Below are 18,393 nucleotides of genomic sequence, written 5' to 3'. Positions count from 1 at the left end.
ACAAAATGTGGAAAAAGTCAAGGGGTCTGAATACTTTCTGAAGACACTGTATATCATTGTAAATATACACATACAAGCAATGTATCTGTATATAAAGATCTCGTCTGGCACTGTAGACTAGACATCTGACACTATCATGTCCAGACATAGATGTGACAGACAGATTGTAAGCTAGCTATGTGCCCTATGTTACACAGTACATCATACAAAAATAAATCACACAGAAGATGTGTTCATGTCCTAAAGATCACATTTAGTCATCTGATTCATACAAAAATGGATTCATCCAGCTCTAACACATTATGCGTAACCACTGGATCTAAAATGACATTTGATTCACATCGTCACTGCTATTATTCACGTCACTCTATTATCCTGTCACTTACGAAATGTTTCTTGCGTCATTTTAAATGTGCTGTTCGCTGTCTTCATATGGTGTATCAGTAAATAATACAGTAATCAATAAACAAGATGTTTTTTTTTTGTTGACAAGACCACAAAGTACCATCAACATTGCCATCAATTACACATTTGCATGGCAGATACCAGAGTAGGATGTGTGTGTGTCCTGTCATCAAAACTTAAGTTTGTGCTCAAACAGTGCAAGGAGCAGAAGACAGGCCCAGCCCATTAGGAGGCCAAGGTTCTGCAGGAGGAACATGATACAGGGCCTGTTGGTCTTCACACGACTCATCTCTGGAAGCTGAGAGAAAGGGGAGGAAGAGAAGAGGGAGAAATTAGGGTCTGGGAGTTTGATTATTGGGTAAATCTCTATCCCAAATCACCTGTGAATTGTAACAATTTATTACCTATCAATAGGGCAAGAAGATTCTCTTGACTGTGCGAGCTGACTGATCAGGGGGATACACTGTCTGGTTAAACTCCTGTCCCTATCTATCAGTGTGTGTTTTACGAAGAACAGCAGTAGCCCAGTCTCACCATCTCTACCAGCGACAGATAGAGGAAGATCCCCGCGGTAACGGTGAAGATCCACTGCTGGACCTCTGGTTCCGAGGAGACGAAGAGGCCGATGTAGAGGCCGATGAAGGCCGTCAGAGCACTGAGGAGGTTCATCATCACTGCATTCCTCACAGAGAGACCTGAGCTTAGCAACACTGCAAAGTCACCTGAGAGAGAGAAAAGAAGACCGAAGTAAGAAGAACATATTTTAGGTAATTTAGAACCAGCGTTTTCAGTTCTCCACAACTGGGACACAAATGACTCAAGTCATGTTTGGTTTTTGTTTGACAAAAGAACAAGAAACGCTGCCACCCCATGCCAACAACCTTTGACCTTTCAGCCGCTGCTCTGTGACCTCTCACCCATTTCATGAGGGATTTCATGGCAGAGGATGGCCACGGTGGTCGCCATGCCTGTCTCGGTGGACGAGGAGAAGGCCGCCCCCACCACCAGGCCATCAGCAAAGTTATGGAGGCTGTCTCCCACGATTACCATCACAGCCAGTACAGGAATACCCTGTCCTGGGAACACAAAGAAAGTCTGTCTGTGGCAGCTCTGTCCTGAAAGCCCATCTGCTACGTTCCCTAGCCCAGTCCCACTAATTACACACAGCACAAAACAGAAAAGGATCAAACTAAACAGAGGGGGAACTGAGGACTGGGACAGTGAGTGAAGATAAAGGAGAAAGGAGGACGATGAAATATCTTACTTACTCGTCTGATGCGTAGGGCTTCTTGGTTCAGCCTCCTCTGATGGGATTTCTGTGCATTCTAAGTCCTCCACAGTTCCCTGTAGGCGAGAGACAAATACATTGGAGGATTTTTCCTTACATTAATGATATTACTCCGGTCCATGACAAAAGCAGCACATAAGTGACCACAGTTCCCCCTGCCTATGTCATGGACAGTCTAGAGGAAGTTGACCAAAACTGCTCAGTTTCTGTATTCGCGCAAGGCATGAATTATTCAACAGCAGCATCAAGGTCTCCTACACCATGGCCTGTTACAGATTTACTCTCGCCCACACCCCTCTTCACTTTCCCTGCAATGCAACATTCTGTACACGTCAACATCAGAGTTCAAACTGTTCAAAATGTTGAACAAATATTTTTGAATCCTATAAGCCTCTTGAATTCCTGTGCTTTTATATTAGCCTCCCACAGCACATTGGCAGATCATTTCTACCAATTTCACTCCAAACCTCCACCACCTTCACCCATGTTTTTTCTTGTTGTTGATAGGCCTTTGTTAAAAAGACACATATTTCCTAATATTGAGAATAGTGATCTATGGCATCACGCCAATTGTGTTCAACCAGTTCAAAGAGGGTTGACAGATTTGTCATCAGCTCTAATTTGAAGCATCAGTGGACACAGTTATACCACTGCAGCTGTTTGTCTCTCTTCAAAGCAGAAACCTTAAAAGCGCTCAAAAAGTACTGTTTCCCTTTCACAGACAGCTCATGTCCAAACAAGCCTAGGGGACATGTGTGAGGATGCACCTTCAATTGAGTTCTCCTTTTCTGCTCTCATGAGGAAGTTCAAGGGACACCAATAGGTTTCATATTGCTTCAACTGTCCATTGATGCAATCACTGACCATGTGTTTTTTTGAAGTGCTGCCTGTTACACTACTGTATATGTGCCAGAGAGGGACAAACACTCACCAGCTGCATGGTTGAGATAGACATGCCCCTCTGTGACTGGCCGTTGCAGTTGAGCTCCAGGGGGAGGTCATGGGAATTGCCCAGGCCCCCGTGACCCTGCCAGAGAAAAAGAGACTCATCAGCCTCCAGTCACTCCAGAGGCCACCAGCCAGAGCCACAGCCACCTGCAGTCAGCTCAGGCGCTGTCACAAATGGCATCCTATTCCCTATGTAGTGCACTATTTTTGACCAGAAGCCATGGGGATGCAGCTTCATGCCAAGTTTCAGCCAGGGCCAATGGGAAAATAGTCATTAACCTTTATTTTTTTTATGGATTTCAATAGATGACATTCAGATTTGGACATGAAACAGCCTGCTAACAGTTATTGTTCCCTCCTTTCCAGGCCTGTAGTTCAATGTTGGTGGGTAACAAACTGCATATTAGTTGTTTTAAAACAGGAAGATGAACATGCCAAGAGACAGAAATAAATACTTTAGTATAAACTATCATCTTACATGGCCATGTGATGGCATCACAAGGGAGAAGATCCTTTCGATGAGGAAAAAGCCATAGATTCCAGCAATGATTCCCAAAATCTTCCACAGGTATTCCTTTCCCTCAGTAAAGTGATGATCGTAATGGTGACTGTCGTCATGGAGGCCAAGGATCTCCAGAGGAGACAGGGAGAGGAAACAATGAGACATTTAATCGACATTGATAGCATTCTTATATGTTTTGTAATCAGTCCAGTAGTCATGACTAGTATAGAAAAAAGGGGAGCTAACATAGAAAGGAAATCCCAATGGGTAATGTCACTGACCATACTGTTTGTTTAACAATGGTTAAACTGTTATTATGCAGTCTTAGAAAATATCTTACACCAAATAGGTTGGCTTGTTTACATGAAACAGCTATAACACAATTTGATGTACTTGGGAGGTGTCACCATTTAGGAGATATTCTCTATACCTGTGGTATGAGTATAACCTCCATTCCCTATAACTGTGGTATGAGGTTTATGAGGCCTCTGTGACCTACCTGTGGTTTAAGTGTGACCATGGCCCTATACTTGTGGGATGAGTATGGCCTCTGTGCCCTATACCTGTGGTATGAGGTGCAGGAGGGCGTCCCCTGAGAGGGTTCCCACGGCCAGGCCCACAAAGAGCTGCAGGATGAGGGCGTAGGTCTCCTGGCAGGAGTTGAAGAAGATCAGGCAGATGCCCAACATGGAGCCCACGGTGATGAGTAACACAGCAGCCGTACTGTAGCCATATTCTACAGAGAGAGCATAGACAGATGTGTTCAGAACTATAGCAGAGATAACATCAATAGTTAAGAGACAGACTACAGCAGCTTTGTGTGTTGAAGCCGTACATAAACGGCATTGTTCAACAGATGGATTATACATGTTTTAGACTATACTCAGGACAAATAGTGACACGAGGGCATGCTGAACATCTTAGCTAGACATTGACATCAGTCAAAGGACAGTGTAGACAAGCTGTTGATTTCTAATGGGTTGTGAGGTACAGTGTCTTACTCTCAATGGCACTGGGTGGAGATCCTCGTGTAGCTGGCTCTGTGGACTCACAGGCATTCCCTAGCAACTGCTGGATAACAGCTGGGCAGATGTGTCTGAAGTGATCCCGGGAAATTGTCAAATGCGGATCCAGAACAAAAATATCCACCAGCTGATTGGCTGAGAAGCATACCTAATCAAACAGAAAATATTTTAACTGGGAAAGCTCCATGGTGATTCCTCAAGTTCGAACCGTGAGCCTTTTCAGCTCAAATCAGTTTTCACCACTAAATGTGGAGTCTGAGTTTCTCACCTGTGTCCAGTCTGTGTTGATCCCCAAAGGCTCATGGACACACCCTATATGGGAGGGGCCTGTGATGCTCCGCTTCTCCCTGCAATGTGAGTGATAGGCCCCTCCACCACCTCCCACACCAAGCTGGTGCAGCAGCTCCTCCAAATCTACGCAACAGCACTGCCATCAAACAGCGCTTACATCACCACAGAAACTAAAATCTATAGAGATGTACTAAATAGCTTTTGGGGCCCTCTATCCAACTCTATGGTCAAATCACTCATAGGCAGGACTCAAACTTACCCCTGACATGTAGGTTGCTGGTGCGGTTGAGAGACTGGAAGATGTAATCTGTAAAGAAGGCAGGGGAGGGCAGGTTCCTCTTGCTGAAACAGTGGCCCTGCAGGGTGTGGGTGATGATGGCTGCAGACAGTTTGGACACTGAGGATGGATCAGCACCTTGGCTATCTGTGATCCCCAACTCATCCAGTAGATGGGAGGCATCGATACACTGAAGGATGATGTGTTACTGGATTACAACCGGGAATATCTTCCTGTAACTCTCCAGTGTCCATCTCTAACAGTCTGAGGCTATTTCAATGTGTGTAGATTGAAATGATTCTCTGGTGATGTGAAGAACTGGGCCTTTGGTTGACATGACATTTTATGCTAGAGGTGCAGCAGTCTTACCTGTGAGTGGGAGGAGCCAGATGTCTCTGGAGCAGGTGGTTGATAGTTCTGGTTGATGAGCTGCAGAATGCTCTCTATCTCATTGGAGAGGAAGCCTCTTTCTTCTGTAGGTTGGAGGTTAGTCAGGGCCAGAAGGTAGTACTGGTAGCTAGGTGACAAGGAGGAGGGAAAGGAGGAAGGGGAGGGGTTGGTGGCACACAGGTCTTCCATGTTGATCATGTAGTAGAGCAGAACGGTGGAAACTCTATGGTAGTCATCCTCGGTGAGGTAAGCCTTCCTATCATCCTCCAGGACAGAGAGGACAAGGTCTGGAGTGAGGCACTGTAAACATAGCAATCAAACATGTTATGCAGTGTGTGTGACGTAGGGGATATGTTGCAAAGTAAACATTTCAGCTGCTTGGAAATGAAGTAAAACCTTTACTGGAAGCTTACAAAATGAGTCAGGCTGAAATAGGTTTCCAGTAATATACCCTCCCTTTCAACCCTATCAGAATTTGATTGAATATCTCACGAGACATCTAGTGGCCCTTTTGGGTACTTCAGATTTGTACAGGTGTCTGTAATGATCACTATTTTTTGTATTTATTTTACTACGTCAGTATGTATTTGTCGCCAATGTTTTACTGTCAAACTGTTGGCAGTTGTAAAAGACGTCAATAGTTGGAAGAGTTGCAGTTATATAATAATGCCTTTGTTGATTAGATGCTTTTTTCATTAATTAGGCTATTTTCTCTTGGACCATATCGTCTATCTACTAGAAACTGATAAAAAGTGAATGCTACACTGAACAAATATATAAAAACGCAACATCTAAAGTGTTCATGAGCTGAAATAAAAATTCCTGAAATGTTCCATAGTCACAGAAAGCTCATTTCCCTCGAAGTTTGTACACAAATTTGTTTACATCCCTGTTAGTGAGCATTTATAATTTTCCAAGATAATCCATCCACCTGACAGGTGTGGCATATCAAGAAGATGATTAAACAGCATGATCATTACACATGCACCTTGTGCTGGGGACAATAAAAGGCCACTTTAAAATGTGCAGATGTGTCACACGACACAATGCCACAGATGTCTCAAGTTGAGTGTGCAATTGGCATGCTGACTCGAGGAATGTCCACCAAAACTGTTGCCAGAAAATGTAAATGTTAATTTCTCTACCATAAGCTGCCCACTAAATCATTTTAGAGAATTTGGCAGTATGTCCAACCAGCCTCACAACCACGTGTAAACATACCAGCCCGGGACCTCCACCTGCGGGAGTATTTCTGTCTGTAATAAAGCCCTTGTGGGGAAAAACAAGTTCTGATTGGTTGGGCATGACTTCCCAGTGGGTGGGTCTGGCTACCAAGTGGGTGGGCCTATGCCATCCCAGTCTCACCCATGGCTGCACCCCTGCCCAGTCATGTAAAATCCATAGATTAGGGCATAATGAATTTATTTCAATTGACTGATTTCCTTAGTTGTAGTTCATAAGTAAAATCTTTGAAATTTTGCATTTATACAGTACCAGTCAAAAGTTGACACCTACTCATTCAAGGGTTCTTCTTTATATTTCATATTTAAGGTTCTTCAAAGTCGCCAAACTTTGCCTTGATGACAGCTTTGCACACTTGTCATTACCCCATGAAGCTGGTTGAGATAGTCACCTGGAATGCATTTCCAGTCAGCCAATCTAAAGCCACTCAATTTGGTCTGATGATTCCAAATTTGAGAAGTTTGGTTCCAACCGCTGTGTCTTTGTGAGACTCAGAGTAGGTGAACGGATGATCTCCGCATCCACACCGTGAAGCATGAAGGAATTATCTCCGCACCATGAAGCATGGAGGAAGAGTTGTGGTGTGGGGGTGACACTGTTGGTGATTTCTTTAGAATTGAAGCCACACTTAACCAGCATGGCTACCACAGCATTCTGCAGCGATACGCCATCCATCTGGTTTACGCTTAGTGGGACTATCATTTGTTTTTCAACAGAACAATGACCAAAAACACACCTGTAAGCGCTATTTTACCAAAAATAAGATTGAGTGCTGCATCAGATGACCTGGCCTCCACAATCACCTGACCTCAACCCAATTGAGATGGTTAGGGATGAGTTGGACCGCAGAGTGAATGAAAAGCAGCCAACAAGTGCTCAGCATGTGGGAACTCCTTTAAGACTGTTGGAAAAGCATTCCAGGTGACTACCTCATGAAGCTGGTTGAGAGAATGCCAAGCGTGTGCAAAGCTATGATCAAGGCAAAGGGTGGCTACTTTGAAGAATCTCAAATCTAAAATAGATTTTGATTTGTTTAACATTTTTTGGGTTACTACATGACTCCATATGTGTTATTTCATAGTTTTGATGTCTTCACTATTATTCTACAATGTACAAAATAGTACAAATAAAGAAAAACCCTTGAATGAGTAGATGTCCAAACTTTTGACTGGTACTGTATATATCAACTCATACACCCTGTGCCATGGAATCAGTACAAATGGATTTACTGTAACTCATTTTTATCCAGGTCAAATTGGCCAGCCATTAGTGAATATGAATAGAGTGATTAATAAGAAATCTGTACATTTGACTAAAAGGACTTAAAGCCATCAAGCAAACACTTTGTGCTAACGATACAAGGCATGTTCTTTGTTACAGTTAACATTTTGTTCTGTGTTGAGGTCATATAAAATGAGGCAATATGCTTTTCCCCCTGTGAAAGGCAATTGAATCCATGTAATGCACAGATATTTTTTTTTAAATCTCTCTCTCCCTTCATTGTTTGATAATAGGCCTGTTTTACCCACATGAGGAGCTTTGTGTTACTGTGAATACAGCCCTGGCCAGACAAACACAAGAGCAAGAGAGTGGGCAAGGCTCTAACCCTTGCAAATATTTTCAATGCGCAATGTTTCAGGGTCATAAGTGTCGGTTTCTAATGAAGGAGTTGCTTTCTTAATTTCTAAAACCCCTGCTCAAATGAGACCTCCATTCAGGGCTTCTGACACACACTGTAATCCCACCCATACAAACACAGAAACACAGCGCCTCACAGACCACATTTTTATGTAGTGTTCTGTCAAATTGAGGGACCTCTAAAGCCACTCAGCATGAGTGCTGCATAGAGGTCAAGGCCTTAAGCCTCCACACACTCCAACCATGACAAGCATGTTTGAAAGAATGAACAGACAGGAGTGAATGCAGATCGTATCTACTGTGGTAGTAATTGCTGTTAACATTAACGTTATTTTTTGGGAGTAAAACCTTAAATGGAATAAAAGGTGTCATAGTAGAACGTTATGCATAGAACCCCATAGCAGATAGAGTAACAGTTGGATGTCATAGAACGTTCTAGGCCTTACCCTGTCACAGAGCTTCTGTGATCCCCCAATCCGTTCTGCACAGTGCACAGCCTGGAGGACAGTGGAGAGTAGGATCCCTGTCTGGTTCCTCTGGAGCTGGGTCTGAGACTCAAGTTGTAGAGCCCTGATGGCCTCCTGCAGGTAGCCCCTCTCCTTGCCATGTTCTGGGGCCTGGCCCTCCACAATCCTCCCCAGCAGACACAGGGGTAGAAGGAGCAATGTGGGGACAGCATGGCTCCAGAAACGCATGGTCCCACCTGGGACCCCTGCCACTGACTTAGGGCTGGATGGAGAGACGACAAGGAGGAGAGGAAAAAAAAGAGAGAGTGGAGCGAAGAGTTCGAGAAAGAGAGAAGTTATCAGGCAGGGAAAATAGGATTGAGAAAGACAGACAGAGAAAGAGAGTTAGAGAGAGCAAGGCTAGAAGCAACGAGGGGGAGAATGTGTTTGGGCTAAGGGAGGCCTTAAAAATGTACCCGCCCCGCCTAATCTAGTGGAGGATGGCCAGCAGGAGGGCTGGCTGGGCACCCTTCACCCGAATTAGCCCCCATTACACAGGGATGGCCAGTCAACCAAGAGCCCTGGCCCCTCAGTACTCCACAACAAAGGGATTAGTGCAAGCAAGTGAGAGAGAACTAAGGGCAGGGAGAGGGTGCGAGAAGGGGAGAAAGAAAAGGGGGCAGGGGAGGGAGGGAGGGAGCATGAAGGGAAGGACTTTGAGTTTAAATACAGTAATTGATCCATATGGATAGAGCCTGCCATACAGCATGTTGGTAATGAGACAAGGGCCAAATGGATGGAGAAACTCCCGAGTGGATGCACTCAGCAGTAACTTGTGTATCATGTTTGGGGGAAAGTTCCCTCTGAACTATTAGCTGCAGATCAGACATACGGATTTTCTAAACAACATTCCTCCGAAGGAAAATGTTGCAGATTAGAGAGTTAAGCCATATTACCAGAACAAAGGCTATAACACATTCTAGTGGAACACTTATCATGAACACATGCACTCTTACTGTATAGAAATAGATGTTCAAGTTCTTTTTTTAAATTGAAAAAAAATCACTGGATATCCACCTGCTCACCAATGAGTCAGATTACCATCACACATCTAAACAATAATAAATAGCTGTAGAACACAGACGAATCCCACAACATGAGGACATACTAATACAGGAAGCAGCATGCTGAGTAACAGTCCCAGATGCCTGAAGCAGATCCCCAGACATTAACATAGAAGTATTTTTGCTGTATGGTTCCTGAGTCGCCACAGGTCAAACGCACAAGTGCATGCACGCCAACACTACCTCTGAACGCATTCGCAACATCCTCCCACACACCACGTACCCTGCATGTCAGACAAATCTGAACACACACACTTCTGTAAGATCGTATAAAACTGTATACCCATCCAAAACTACCATTGGGAAAAAATGAAACAAAACATTTAATGAAACATGAAGAGACCTAGCTACCTACCGTTTTTCCCTCTCTACCTTTTGTTTTCCTACTCTGGTGGATGAGAGGACGGGTTTGTGTTGTTTTCGGAGAACCACTTGCATCGGTAAAACCCTCTTATGAGAAGAAGTAAGCATTGTGTAAGCTCCTGAGGATTAGCTGCCAGTTCCCCTGCCTTATAGTGCTCAGGTTGCCATGGAGAAACAACGAGGGCACTGGGAGCAGCACACCACAGGCTGGGGGTGGGCGAGTTGGTGGGGTGGTGGGGTGGTGGGCAGGGGAGAATGGAAGGGTGTAGATGATCTAGTTGAATGATTGAAGCCTGAGAGAGCACTGTTCTGAGAACTGCTCATTCCTGCAAGCTCTTTGCCACAGAGCAATCCGTATGCACACTCTGAATAGACCGCAGTATGCTGTTATGTAATACAGTAATAGCTATAAATATTTTCTTTGCAGATGACTTGCATTGCATGTAATTGAATGTAACTGAGTGAGTGAGCGACTTAGTGACTGACTGACTGGCTGAATTAGTGACTGAGGGACTGACTGACTTCTCAGGTTCAACAAATGTTTCCACAACGTTCACTTAAGTCTCATTTTATAGGAATGTTCCCCTTATGAGCAAGGAATGTTTTCCAGAGACCTTTCCCTTAATGTCAATAAGAATTTACCCAGAATGTGATTACCATGTTCTCAGAACTTAAGATATGTCATACACGTTTCATGGGTACGTTGCATGATCAAGATGGCGCGGTACTGGATGGCTGCGTTTTGCAATCTCCGACCCAACTATACTATTTAGTCATTTATTTGTACTTTATTTTCACGAAACGTATCCGCTATTATTTCTTACAATCGACAAGAACTTTTGAACATCAGATCGACAGTTACTTACCCTAATTTCAGCTTCGATTAATCTGCCAGGGGCTCTACATAATTCCGACCCAATTTTCAGGCCACCCAAGAGGAAACGCCAGGGTGTTACAAAGGCAAGAGGGGGGGATCCTGCTGAGATTAAGGTGAGGAGAAAACCAGCCACTTCCCTCCATTCTACTGGCCAATGTACTGTCACTTGATAATGAGATGGATGATCTCCGATCGCGGATCTGCTACCAACGTGACTCTCGAAACTGCAATATTCTTTGCTTTTCTGAAACACGGCTCCCGGACAAGATAGCCCCCATGGCTATCCAACTCACCCGGCTGAAAGGACAGTGGAGTCAGGGAAATTGAGGCGGGGAGGGGTTTGCCTCTGCATCCACATCAACTGGTGTGCTAACTCTAGTGCGGTGGAAGTGGCGACCCACTGTTAACCCATCTTGGAATACATGGTCAAATGGCGACCCTTCTACTTCCCGAGGGAGTTTTCAGCTGTTATCGTTACTGTTGTATACTGTTACGAATCTCTATGGCCCTGCAGTCTAGGGGGGATGGATACGAGACCCGTAACAACTCATGCAAATTATAACAGTGAAAAAGGAACAGTGAGAACTAATAACCACAGACATCTTAAATCTAGTCAAACACTATTGGTTTATTTTTAAACACACGGTAAAGGGGGGCAGGAAGAGGGGCTGAATTGGACCAAGGAAAGAAACTACTATTCAAAAACACCCCTAAGCTAGACTAGCCTACTTCAATACAGCTAACTAACTAACCAAAAATGTTCAAAAGTATTCCTACGGGTAATGTATGCCCATGGGCGACTTGTCTTGGTACCCCCTTTTCCCACCAACAAACAGTCATGAAGCACCACAATACATACTCACATAATTCGAGACAAATGTGACATGTTGGGGGGAGAAAAAAAATAAAAATAAAAGCGATCTCTGCATACAGCGAGACAAAGAGAGTTTGAGACACAGAGAGATCGAGCTCCAGAGAAAACAACTGACTTGGTTTTTAAACCAAGGGAAATAGGATGTGATAGGGTAAAAGAAAAGAAGCAGGTGTCTTCTGATTAGCGACTGATTGGTGACTGATGATTGCCACCTGTGAGGGGAGAAGGAGAGAAAAGAAAATACACACACAGGATACACACTCAGGATACCTGTATCCGTAACATATACATTCCACCTCAAAACAAGAAAATAACAAGCTGGCACTTAATGAACTGTACAAGGCTATAAACCAATAAGAAAAGCTACATCCAGAGGCTGGTTTTCTGGTTGCCAGCGATTTTAATTCTGCGTCACTAAGACACGTGATGCCCAAATTCCATCAACACATCTCCAATACCACTAGCGGCGATAAAGTCCTAGACCATTCGGCAAATCTGATCATGACTCCGTACTCCTGCTTCCTGTTTACAAGCAGAAACACAAACAGGAAGTACTCGTGACACGCTCCGTTGAGAAATGGTAACCAGAATCAGAGATTATGCTATCGGACTGCTTTGCTAGCGCTGATTGGAATATGCTTTGAGACGAGCTAACCACCTCCATTACCGGCTTCATTAGAAAATGTATCGGCCACGTTAGGGTTCGCTGCTTCCCCAATCAAAAGCCCTGGATTAACACAGAGGTTGGCGCTAAACTAAAGGACAGAGCTACCACACACAGAGCTATCATACACAACCCCGCTATGACACTCCGCAGAGTCATCAAACGAGCAAAAGGACAATATGGGAATAAGGTGAAATCATATTAAATAGGCTTCGCCGCCTGGCGCATGTGGCAGGGGCTACAGTCCATTACGGATTACAAAGGAAGACCCAACCGTGATCTGCCCAATGATGCCTCTCTACCAGACGAACTGAATGCTTTGTATGCATGCTTTGACAACAACATCGTGCCGGGTGTGAGGGCCGTCACCGACCCAGAGGATTGGGTGATCTCGCTCTCCGAGGCCGACGTGAGAAAGCTCTTTAACCAGGTCAACACCCGCAATGCCGCAGGGCCCAACGGTATTCCAAGGGGCGTTCTCAGAGCATGCACAGAACAGCTGGCAGGCATATTCACGGTCATTTTCAACCTCTCCTTGTCCCAGTCTGTAATCCCCACATATTTTAAGATGACCACCATCATTCCTGTCCCCAAGAACTAATGCTTCATGCCAATAATCATGAAGTGCTTTGAGAGACATCACCCCAGACACCCTAGACACACTCCAATTTGCAATTTGCTAAATTCCCAATCTGGCCCTCAACCATCACGGTCACCTAATAATCCCCAGTTTACAATTGGCTCATTCATCCCCCTCCTCTCCCCTGTAACTATTCCCCAGGTCGTTGCTGCAAATGAGAACGTGTTCTCAGTCAACTTACCTGGTAAAATAACGGTAAAATAAAAATAAAATAAAAAATACCGCCCCAAAAGATCCATAGATGACGCAATCTCAATTGCTCTCCACACTGCCTTCACCCGTCTAGATAATAGGAATACCTATGTGAGAATAATGTTAATTGACTACAGCTCAGCGTTCAACACCATTGACCCCTCCATGCTAGTCACCAAATTAATTAGAGTTAACTGCACCTCAGATTGCAGCCCATATAAATGCTTCACAGAGTTCAAGTAACAGACACATCTCAACACCAACTGTTCAGAGGTGACTGCTTGAATCAGGCTTTCATAGTCAAATTGGGCCAAGAAACACGAGCAATGGACATTAGACCGGTGGAGATCTGTCCTTTGGTCTGATGAGTCCAAATTTTCGATTTTTGCTTCTAACCACTGTGTTTGTGAGATGAAGAGTAGTTGAACGGATGATCTCCGCATGTGTGGTTCCCACCGTGAAGCATGGAGGAGGAGCTGTGATGGTGTGGGGTTGCTTTTCTGGAGAAACTGTCAGTGATTTATTTGGAATTGAAGGCACACTTAACCAGCGTGGCTACCACAGCATTCTGCAGCGATACGCCATCACATCTAGTTTGCACTTAGTGGGACTATAATTTGTTTTTCAACAGGACAATGACCCAACACACATCCAGGCTGTGTAAGGGCTATTTGACCAAGAAGGAGAGTGATGGAGTGCTGCATCAGATGACCTGGCCGCCACAATCACCCAACCTCAACCCAATTGAGATGGTTTGGGATGAGTTGGACCACAGAGTGAAGGAAAAGCAGCCAACAAGTGCTCAGCATATGTGGGAACTACTTCAAGACTGCCATCCTCATGAAGCTGGTTGAGAGAATGCTGAGAGTGTGCAAAGATGGCAAAGGGTGGCTACTTTAAAGAATCTAAAATCTAAAATATATTTTGATTTGTTTAATACTTTTTTGGTTACTACATTATTCCATATGTGTTATTTCATGGTTTTAATGTTTTCACTATTATAATACAATGTAGAAAATAGCAAAAATAAAGAAAAACCCTTGAATGAGTAGGTGCGTCCAAACTTTTGACTGGCACTGTATATCAGGTGGTATGGTTGGAAGGCCCAGAAAAAAAGACTCCAACCACCCAAACCATAGACTATTCTCTCTGCTTTAGCTCGTCAAGTGGTACCGGTTCATCAAGTCTGGCACCAACAGGCACATGAACAGATTCTATCCCCGAGCAATAAGACTGATAAATAGCTACAAGAATTTCTAAGTTAATCTTGTATCTTTGTTGACCTTTTCTTTTTTGTATTTCACTGTTTCTATGCACACTCACAGGGCCCTACACACTCACGCACACAGACTCACTCCATCATCTGCTCACTCACACATAATATGCACGTACATTTACACTGACTACCCACACGCACACCCACTCACATACTAGCTTCTGCTACTCTGTTTATCTTTTATCCTGTTGCTTAGTGACCTTACCCCTATACATATCTGTTGCTGACAGGTGTATAAAATCGAGGACACAGACATGCAATCTCCATAGACAAACATTGGCAGCAGAATGGCCAGTACTGAAGAGCTCAGTGACTTTCAACATGGCACCGTCATAGGATGCCACCTTTCCAACAAGTTAGTTTGTCACATTTCTGCCCTTCTTAGAGCTGCCCCGGTCAACTCTAAGTGCTGTTATTGTGACGTGGAAATGTCTAGGAGCAACAACGGCTCAGCCGCGAAGTGGTAGGCCACACAAGCTCATAGAACGGGACCGCCGAGTGCTGAAGGGCGCAGCGGGTGAAAATTGTCTGTCCTCGGTTGCAACACTCACTACCGAGTTCCCAAATTGCCTCTGGAATCAACTTTAGCACAAGAACTGTGCGTCAGGAGCTTCATGAAATGAGTTTCCATGGCCAGGCACCCGCACGCACACGTCTAAGATCACCATGTGCAATGTCAAGCGTCGGCTGGAGTGGTGTAAAACTCGACCCCGTTGGACTCTATAGCAGTGGAAACGCATTCTCTGGAGAACACTACCTGCCCAAATGCATAGTGCCAACTCTAAAGTTTTGTGGAGGAGGAATAATGTTTTTCATGGTTTGGGCTAGTCCCCTTAGTTCCAGTGAAGGGAAATCTTAATGCTACAGCATACAATGACATTCTAGATAATTCTGTGCTTTGTGGCAAGCGTTTGGGAAAGGCCCTTTCCTGTTTCAGCATGAAAATGTCCCTGTGCACAAAGCGAGGTCCATACAGAAATGTTTTGTCAAAATCGGTGTGGAAGAACTTGACTGGCCTGCACAGATCCCTGACCTCAACCCCATCGAACATCTTTGGGATGAATTGGAACACCGACTACGAGCCAGGCCTAATCGCCCAACATCAGTGCCCGACCTCAGTAATGCTCTTGTGGCTGAATGGAAGCAAGTCCCTGCAGCAATGTTCCAACACCTAGTGGAAAGCCTTCCCAGAAGAGTGAAGGCTGTTTTAGCAGAAAGGGCGGTTCAATTCCCAGGAGAGGACATGTTGAATAATAATTACTGTATAAATTAACATGTACAATGTAATCATGTCAAATATGTTATTCGAAAACACTGTATGTTACAATCACTGTGTGACTATAGTCAACCTTGCCAACAGACAAAAAGAGCTGTGAATGAATCTGTGGTTCACAAATCAAGGCCTTGATTGACATTGGAAACAGTAACAAGGCGTGATGTTTAGTGATTTTGTTGGGGGTAGAGCGTTTCTTTGGGACCATCAGGTGACTTCCTGACAACTGATACACAGAAATGTTCTTGCAACGTTCCCATGAAACGTGTCTAGAACATTCATATCTTATATTGTGAGAACATGGCCACCATGTCCTATGCATGTTTGGTGGGACGGTGGTGGAATATTCAGAAAAATGGATGCATGAATGTTCTTGCAATGTCCCATGAAATGCTTTTACACCATTGTTGTATATTCTGAGAACATTGTAACCACATTCTACATAAGTTATGTTTGACATTAAGGCAATGGTCTCCTAACTTTAACACCTAAACATGTTATCAGAAGGTTTTTGCTAACAGAGACAGAATGTTCCACGAACTAACGGAAAACTAGACACTAACATTAGTGGAACATTAGAGTTACAAAAACGTTATTTCTCCCTAGAATTGTTAGCTGGGTTAGTGACTTACTGACTTGATTCACTGACTGACTTTGTGACTGACTGAGTTAAGGAGTGAATTTTAATCCAAGTCTGTTCATTTCTCTCAGATGTTGTTAATTACTGTAACTGGTGTGTGTGTAGTTAAGGACCTGCTGAAAGTTAGGTTGGAGTGGGTTTTGAGGCACTGTGTTTCCTTTGTGTTGTTGGACAGGGTTGGACAGCCTAAAGGGCACACTGGACATTCCACACCACTCTCCTTTCTGAGGCTCTTTGTGGTGCTAATGGTAACATTAATTTGAGCTCTCTCCTCTCTCTCTCCATCTCTTCCTGTCCTCGTAAATATGTGTAATAGGGTTGTTCCACGTGCCTTTTGATATTTTAAGTAGAAATTGTGCACCAATATTGAATTTTAAAATCCTGTTATATTAAATGAAGTGCCCTTTAATATATATATATATAGACCACATGGAGAATTCAATCAATCAGGTTTTTCATTTGAATAAAAACTTGCTGAAGTGCCAAAATTCTGCATTTTAGAATGTTCGTCCGTGCACCCTCTGTGACTTCTAGAAAGATTTTAACCCACTTAACCCCAACATTTCTTCAAGTTGTCATCATCATTGTAAAGCTCTAGTGCTTTTGTTGCTTAGACAGTCATTTCTGAAGAGTATTATTTATTTCATGTGATTAGTGATTCATTGACGTCTGTCCCTCATTTTAAGGTCAACCCTGTTACGTGAAACTTTTCCTTTAAAAAACGTTTTTTTTTTCAGAAGAAACATTGAACATCTAATAGTTAAATCAAAGTGGAAAAGCCGGTTGAGTTGGCTCTATTTGGCCATTTGCCGGTGTTTTATGGTGTAAACTGAGCGGGTCGAGCATAACACGTCAACCCTGGTACGCACAGATAGGCAGGCTAGAAATGTTTTAACAATTTAATAAAAATTGACTTACAAGGACTGTTTCCAAGAGACCATTCCCTTCATATCAAACATAACTTACCCAGAACGTGATTACCATGTTCTCAGAATTTTAAATATTAATGTTTCATTGGAAGAAAATGAATGTGTCCAGTTTTCTAAGGGTTAGGAGAATATTCCATCAATGTTCCACCAAACATACACAAAACATGGGTGCCATGTTCTCAGAATATAAGATATTAATGTTCTAGACACGTTTCATGGGAACATTGCATGAACATTCCTGTGTATCACTCATCAAGATGTTGCCTGATGGTCCCAAAGAAACATTCTTGTTTCATCATTACACATCACCCCCTTGTTCCTGTGGCCGAGCACATCAATGGTCTGATTGGTGAACCACTGATCCATTCACTGCTCTTTGTTTGTTGGCAAGGTTAGGGACACTTACACAAATAATGCGTTTAACGTAAAGTGTTTATAAACTTACATATTTGACACACTTTGACATACAGTGCCTTCAGAAAGTATTCATATCCCTTGACTTATTCCACATTTTGTTGTGTTACTGTCACGTTCCTGACCTTATTTCCTTTGTTTAGTCTTTGTTTAGTTGGTCAGGACGTGAGCTGGGTGGGCATTCTATGTTTTGTGTTTCTATGTTGGGTTTGTTGTTTGGCCTAATATGGTTCTCAATCAGAGGCAGGTGTTTGTCATTGTCTCTGATTGGGAACCATATTAAGGTAGCCTGTTTGCACTGTTGGTTTGTGGGTGATTGTTTTCTGTCTTTGTGTTCTGCACCAGATAGGACTGTTTCCGGTTTTCACATTTATTGTTTTGTAGCTTGTAGTGTTCACGTTCTTATTCTTTATTAAACATGTTAAACACTAGCCACGCTGCGTTTTGGTCCTCTCCTTCATCCCAGGAAGAAAGCCGTTACAGTTACAGCCTGAATTCAAAATGGAATAAATATATATTTTACACATAATACCTTATAATGACAAGGTGAAAACATGTTTTTAGACATTTTTGCAAATGTTTTGAATATGAAATACAGAAATATAAAATGTACATAAGTATTCACACCCCTGAGTCAATATACAGTGAGGGAAAAAAGTATTTGATCCCCTGCTG

General features: G+C 43.5%; 1 protein-coding gene across 3 annotated transcripts; it reads right to left on the bottom strand.

Moving 5' to 3' along the window:
* Nucleotides 1-232: 232 nt before the first annotated feature.
* LOC139531971 (zinc transporter ZIP12-like) lies at nt 233-11,803 on the bottom strand. 3 transcript variants are annotated; one of them, XM_071329021.1, is made up of 13 exons: nt 11,680-11,803; nt 8,453-8,735; nt 5,106-5,426; nt 4,719-4,926; nt 4,437-4,582; nt 4,145-4,316; nt 3,707-3,879; nt 3,120-3,272; nt 2,625-2,720; nt 1,674-1,749; nt 1,323-1,481; nt 940-1,127; nt 233-703 (listed from the first exon to the last, which is right to left on the bottom strand). In XM_071329021.1, the coding sequence occupies exons 1-13, from the start codon at nt 11,700-11,702 to the stop codon at nt 575-577; spliced, it is 2,127 nt and encodes a 708-aa protein (XP_071185122.1). In that variant the 5' UTR covers nt 11,703-11,803; the 3' UTR covers nt 233-574. The 3 variants fall into 3 exon arrangements, with proteins under 3 accessions (XP_071185122.1, XP_071185121.1, XP_071185123.1); XM_071329020.1 differs by lacking the exon at nt 11,680-11,803 and adding an exon at nt 9,932-10,058; XM_071329022.1 differs by lacking the exons at nt 4,145-4,316; nt 4,437-4,582; nt 4,719-4,926; ... (1 more) ...; nt 8,453-8,735; nt 11,680-11,803 and having other exon boundaries at nt 3,120-3,249; nt 3,707-3,841.
* Nucleotides 11,804-18,393: the final 6,590 nt, after the last annotated feature.

This window comes from Salvelinus alpinus, chromosome 10, assembly GCF_045679555.1.
Source record: "Salvelinus alpinus chromosome 10, SLU_Salpinus.1, whole genome shotgun sequence".
NCBI classification, from domain to species: domain Eukaryota; kingdom Metazoa; phylum Chordata; class Actinopteri; order Salmoniformes; family Salmonidae; genus Salvelinus; species Salvelinus alpinus.
The sequence above is the reverse complement of the archived record's forward strand: the minus strand, read 5'-3'. Positions and strand labels throughout refer to the sequence as shown.

Coding starts and splice junctions, on each gene's coding strand:
- LOC139531971 (XM_071329020.1), bottom strand. CDS start 10,047: ATGCTTACTTCTTCTCATAAGAGGGTTTTACCGATGCAAGTGGTTCTC. Junction 8,736..9,931: donor AAGGTAGAGAGGGAAAAACG/GTAGGTAGCTAG, acceptor CTCTCCATCCAG/CCCTAAGTCAGTGGCAGGGG. Junction 5,427..8,452: donor CACAGAAGCTCTGTGACAGG/GTAAGGCCTAGA, acceptor CTATGTTTACAG/TGCCTCACTCCAGACCTTGT.